General features: G+C 24.2%; 1 protein-coding gene across 1 annotated transcript; it reads left to right on the forward strand.

The window, feature by feature from the left end:
- Nucleotides 1-1871: 1871 nt before the first annotated feature.
- Nucleotides 1872-6924, forward strand: LOAG_11108 (hypothetical protein; the record flags this gene model as incomplete). Its single annotated transcript, XM_003146632.1, has 2 exons — nt 1872-2004; nt 6749-6924. The coding sequence occupies 2 exons, from the start codon at nt 1872-1874 to the stop codon at nt 6922-6924; spliced, it is 309 nt and encodes a 102-aa protein (XP_003146680.1).
- Between the last annotated feature and the right edge of the window lie 354 nt (nt 6925-7278).

Here is a 7278-nt window from a genome sequence, read left to right on the forward strand (position 1 = left end):
ATTACTGTCACCAAGAAAAGATCACTATTTTACTAGTTATAGCAATCAGGAATGTCATCACTGTCACCAAGAAAGGATCACTATTTTACTACTTATAATACCTATGAATAGCACACCGTCTCATTACAACAATAACTGGTTTAATCAATTCGTATTCCGATAATTATAACAATTGCAAAAATGATAAAAGCATGAAGTGACCTGTGACCTGATCCTATTCCCATCCTCAATCCATCAATCACCTATGATAGTGGTAAATGAATGTGGAATGGCTCTGTCTAGTTCTGAATAAGACTGGCGCGGAGAGGAGTTGAATCTTTGACCTTTTGATGCAATAACAGTGACCTTCCTTGACCACTATATCTGTTTTGTATACTACAAAGGAATTTCGAAAACTTTGGTCTCATTTTCTTAAACTCAAACTAACGATTGCTAAATGATGAAACAATTTAAGCACTAAAAGCAATTAATTTTGAAACTAAACTATTGAACGCTTTAAAATTGGACGAAAATTTACCTTCATCTAGACAAAAATGGTTAATCTAAAAAAGTAATCCAAGAAATTTTGTCATCCATTATCTATGCTATCAGATAGCATTAATCTCTTTTCTTTTTATCATCATATTTTCTTTCTTTATTCTTGGTGACAAATTAAAATGGCAAGGTTGGAATGCAAATGATTACACTTTAATTTCATCACAAATAAAATTAACAAATAAATATTACAAATGATTATTGATAAATGATTATTATAAATGACTATTATGCTTATCATAATATCACAAAAAATTTTTATTTTTCTACATCTAAGCTAATGCTTAAATAAATATTGGAATTATTTGTGAAAATAATTAAAAGGAAGAAGGGAATAATAATTGATATGCAAATAAGAATTAAATGATTTAATGAATCAAATAAAGGAAAGAGAGAAAAGGATGAATAAATTATGCTTCACTAAATTGTTAAGTAAAGTTTGATTAAAATGATAATAAGATAAGAAAATGATAACTAAACAACAACTTCAAATATTTGTTGAGTTTTAGCCGGAAAAGAGAAGAAATAAGGGGAAAGCATTTCTTTTTTTGTTTTTGTAATGATAAAAAATTTATTTGAAAGGTATTGAAATAACAAAATGTCAGGTAAATTAGTAAAAATAACATACAAATAAATCCAATAAGTTAAACAAAATTAATTAATAATCGTAAATTATTAAGAAATGATTTGAATGCAAAACTAAATCAAAAATATACACTAATACCATTTTATTTCGTTTGAAGTGAAAAAATTTTGCATTTTGATAGGAAATTATTGATAAAAAAAAATTAGATAAATTGTTTATCAGATGATTCAACTGATATGATTCTCTTCAATGCTTCTCAACTGATAAATATGATAAACTACTGATCAAGCAACTAGAATAACAAAATTACTCAACAAATGAATCGATAAATAATTAATCAAAAAATTATAATTTCCTAATTTCTTATTCAACTTATCATATAAATTATCCCATCATTATATAATTTAAAAAGAATAAATTATAATAATTATTCAGCAAAATATTAATATGGAATAAATGAATTAATTAATTAAATAATGAATTTATCGATTACTTAAAATGTTTTTAATTTGAATGGATGAAATTATAAAAAAGAGATTTCTTGCAATGAATAGAAATAGTCAAAAAAAGAAAAAAATTTTAAATATTTAGAAATTATTTATTTGAATGAATGAAAATGAATGTGACCTTTTCTTCGAATTGTTATTTTTTTTTTAACAAAAGAAATACAACAATTAAAAAAAAAAAAACAAATGAAAGATAAAGACAAAATTGGGCAAATTCGAGCAATTATCTAACGATTGTAATAACGATGACAAAACCGATGACGATAACGACGATGACAACGACGATGACAACGACAACGACAACGACAACGACCTCGATAGCAATTGATAGGATGGTTGTTGAGATGAGATGGAAGGAGGGAAAGAGCCATAAAATTGGTAATAATTTTAGTCCTTTCCTTTCCTCATCATCCATTCCATCTTCATACTCTCTCTCTAAATACTTTTTCAATCCAACAAATCTTTCTTTCATTTTCTTCAATCAGTTTAGTTTTATGAGTTACAATTTAATTTGTCTTCACTCAAATTTTTACCAATAAACTTATGTTGCCAATAATTTCAATTCGTTTATGATTCCATTGCAATGAACTTTTCCATTTCCTTTTTCTTCTTCTTTTTTCTTTAAATCTCTTTGAATTCTTTAAATGAATCCAATCATTTTTATAAATTGTAAATTTTGAAAGGAATAATTTAAGGGAAATTGTGAAATTTTTCTATTTTCAATTATTTGAAATTGAAATTACGCAACAATTTAATGAAAACTACATTCTCATTTATGTATTTTATGAAAATTTATAACAAAAAAACTTCATGTCCACACATGCCATTACTAAGCGTTTTTTTTTTGTTTTAATTAATTTAGTCTCATTGCTTTATCAATTAATTAACTTCATGTGAACGAAAAATTCCATGCCCACACATATCATTCATTACCAAACGTTTTTTTGTCTTAATTAATTTAGTCTCACTGCTTTGTTAATTAATTGACATCATGCGCTCTTTTATCTATCACTAATTAGACTTATCCTGTAAAGTAAATGAACTTTTTTCCTTTTGCTTTTATGATTATTATTATTAAAGTAAATATAGTTGGATTTTTTTTTGACAATATTAAAAACATACAAAAAAGCCTACTGTAAAAATTACAAAAATGAAAGTTACATTTAGCAAAAGCTTAATTAATGAGTAAAGATTATTACTTAGCTAGTTAACTTAGCTATATGTTACTTAAAACAAATAATAAAATACAGTAAATACTTTGATAAGAAGTTAGTTTGAACAAAAAAAAAAGTTAAAAAATCTTAAATACAAGACAACTTCATTACAAAAAGTCTCATTATAACCTTTTTTGTTTCACTTCTTTTTTTTTTCTGAAATTATTTCATCAACAAATCTTTCATTGCTTACAACATAAATATAAATTGAAAATAAAGTAATAAAAAAGATATTAGAATAAATAACAATTTGTTATGAGTAATATTCATTTTATTCAGTTTGAAATTAAATTTTTAAATTATTTAAATCTTCAATACATTAAAAGAAACCGATTGCATACAGCTAATTTACTGTTAAATTTTCGAGAACTCAGTAAAATCATTCATTGTTACCATTTTTTCAAGAACTGAAAATCCAGAAATTCCTCCTCCTTCTTCTTTTTCTTTTCTTTTTTTCTATTTATTAATGATATATTCTTAACAATAATCAATAAATGTTTTATTCAATAACAATACTTAAATTTGTTATCTCAAAATTCGATTGATAATTTCAGGTGAAAAGTCATTTCATTCATTCTTATTCATTTAATCATTTCCAAGCTATTAAAATTCATTCCTAACATACACACACTCAATAGGTGTGTGAAATTATACGTAAATACTTAACCAATTAAGTAAATAGCAATAAATTTTTGATGATGGAATATTTTGTTAATTAAAATTCGAATTTTATAATTAATTGATTTAATTGTAATATGTAAAATCATATTTGAAATGAAAAAAATTTGAAGTTTTAAATATTTTGAAATTTTCATTTTTTTTTCAAACTTACTATGCAATTCTTTATCAAAAAAATACAATATTAATTTAATTTCACACTACTTTTAAACTATATAGACGAAAAGCCTCAGAATATATCATTTCTTTTTTATCTACTGATAATTGATTGCAGTTATGATATTGTTAATTAGTAATAGGTTTCACTACTACTACGACATATATTGATCTATCATATCATTCCTGAAATATCATAATATAGGATTATTCGTTAACAGTGTAATACCGAGATATTCCAATGTATTTGAGTGTTTTAAATTAAACTGATAAGCTACTCATCATTAATCAATCAAAAGTTTTTTCATTTTTGATTAAAATTTTATGATTTCTTTTGCTATAACATATCATATATATATATATATTATTTTTTTAGTATTTTTTTATGGATAGTGATATTTAAGTAAATCTTAACCTGAAATTATTTGATAAGAAAATTTGAAGTAATCAATAAAAGCTAAAATTACATAATGATCAATTCATCATCTTATCATTTCCATTTTATTCATCTATTGTTCTTAACACTAATATTGACACCAATAATTGTAAACAACAAACAATCCGATCGATCATAAATATTTTTCAAATCTTTTTTATTTTGTTTGTTTAAATTTTATCGATTATTTCGGATAATTCTTTTTATCCTCATATCATTGTATTCATTTATTTAATGATACACCCATTTATGAACCAGTTTATCACATCTAATTCTCTTTTATTCCCTCCATTTTGTTAATTTTCTTTTGTCACGACATAAAATGTGACATTTATATTCCTCTTCTTGCTACGTGCCTAAATTTTTTTTCTTTTTCTGCTCTTTAAACGATAATAATACTATATAATATAATATTATACCAAAGGTACGAAATCAACCAATCACGTAATATTTTGTATAATTTTTGAAACATGACGTAAACATACTTGACGTAACATATTGACTTGCGTGATATTTCCACGCATAACTTTATCAAATATATAATTAAACCTTATATAATTAAGCAACTTTTTTTAATGCTTAAATCTAAATTGGAAATAATTTTCATCATTCTATGATAATTGTATTTCATAAATAATTTTCACTTTAATAGCATTCCACATAAATACTAAGCAGACAATTGCGCCTAACTTATATTCAATCAGTTATACACATAATATATGCTGTACTTTTAATACTTTTTAACTATCCCTTTTAATATTATCATGTTTAAATTATTTCTTGACAATTATCCATTATTAAAATATAAATATAAGCAAAGAAAAAAAAACGAACAAATATTTTTATAATTAAATATGTCTTCTTTTCATTATTAAAAAAAAAAAAAAGTGAAAGAAAAAGCTAGAATAAATTATTTAATGAACTTTAATTCTGTCACCAATTTTCAATGTCCATTTGCGCTTCAATTCATTTATTCCTCATAAAACTACGAGCAATTTTCTCCTTTTTTTTTTTTAATTTTTATGACAGATTAAATTAACGTTTCACGATAAATTTTATAAATTAAATTTTTTTTTTGATTTGAATTTTTGTCATTTTCTTCCTCTCTAACAAATTGCTATTATTTTGCTATTTTTAAAAATATTCAAAATTGCATGAAATTTTTTTTTTCTTTTAAACGAATAAATGTGTATAAAACCAGTTCATTGAAATCACCTCCAATAGATTTAATTATATGTACATACGTTCACATACACAACATACACACATACATGCATGCATGAAGTGAAGTTTAGTTGACCCGCGTACACATACACACATAGATAAACATAAATACACATACACACACACATATACGCATACATACAATATATACACACACATACATATACATACATGTATTACATTAAGTGAAGTTTTTAATTGACACGCTAGCGACTGTCACATATTACTGTTGACTGGTTTTTGGATGTTGTTGATTATTTAATTTGAATTTATCATTAAATTTCTTTACTTTTCTATTAAAAAGTGAACAATTATCAGTATGGTTTTGCCTGTTACATTGCATTTATCATTACACAGACATACACACATATACATATATACACACACATACACACATACATATACATACACACACACACATACACACATGCATATTTCATTTCGTTATCTGTTCATCTCTTTCGTTTTTTCCTCTTTTTCTTGGTTGAAAAATTTTCATACCTGCATTAATCATTCCGGTTCCGGTTATCGGGATTAACCAGAACCAGAAAAAATGCTTATAAATTTTCTCCTGCAGAAAAGTTTTTGAGATATTTCATAAAGCTATCTGTCATAGCCATTCTATCTAATCTCATCCAATGTAATCAGATGAATTGGTAATATCCAGAAATAGTCTTTCTCTTCTCTTTTTTTTTTCTCCCCTTTCCCTCAGGGAATTCTCAGTATCAATTTCATAGATAATATCAGATTTTTTCATCACTTGAAATTTTTATAAATTTTTAAAAATTATCTTTTGACACTATCCATTCATTCTTATAAATGTTCACCTTTAATTATATAATTATTACACAGGTAATTAGTCCAAAGTGAATCAAATTTTTGAATAAATAAGCTTTTTTGATTCCTTTAATTTCTTTAAATTTAATGCAAAAAGAAAAAAAAAATTTACCAATCTTTGCAAAGGCAACAACTTTCATCAGTTTTTTTTTTTTTTTTTCTGATATTAATAATGTCGGCAAAAATGAAATAAAACACGAATTAAAAAATTTTATTTAAAAGCAAGTTTTTATCACACAAATTGCTATTATTCAGAAAATTTTTCATTAATTATTTCATGAATTTTGTTGATAGAAATAGCACAAACTTTGCAATTATTAATTAATTTATTGATATTATTCATTCTGAAATTTTTTTTTGTCATTTTTTCACATTTAAATAATTTTAATTAATATGACGTCATATTTTCATTGTAAAGCTTTTGACATCATTTAGTTCTTTCATAAAAAAAAAAAAAAGAAGAAAAGCTATGATTTATTGGTTTCTAAATTTTCCATTCTCTTTCTAAACTGAAACTAAAACTAACAATAACATGCTAAATTTATACAGGTCATATGTTTTGAATTTAAATAATTAGGTCATCATCATCGCTTCACTTCATCATTATTTCCATTACAATGTATGACTGAACGTTCGAATGTGTGTTGGGAGTATATTATTGATAATGATGATGATGATGATGATGATGATGATGATGTTGATGTTGTTGATAATGTTATCATAGATGCTTATATTGTTTATTTTATTCGATGAAAACCGATCGTTCAATCTAAATTTGTCACAAGACATGCTATTTAACTATTTTGAAAGCTGCAAGTTGATTTTGTCATCTCTATGTTTACCCATTTTACCATTTTAGTATATGTGTAAACAAACCTCTATAAATGTTAAATCAACCGTTTCTCTATCGTTACATTTTACAGAGTTGCAAATAAAAATGATAAACTAAAATTTAATTATTTATAAATGTTTTAATTAATAATGCATCTCTTACAATAATTATTTCCGCTTTTCACTCTTATTGTTTCACTTTTTTTCTAAGAGAAAAAACGAAAACATAATATGTTATATGATATGGTGACATTAATGTCAACTATCACCAAACAT

Source organism: Loa loa, assembly GCF_000183805.2.
Source record: "Loa loa unplaced genomic scaffold supercont3.51, whole genome shotgun sequence".
Classification (NCBI taxonomy): domain Eukaryota; kingdom Metazoa; phylum Nematoda; class Chromadorea; order Rhabditida; family Onchocercidae; genus Loa; species Loa loa.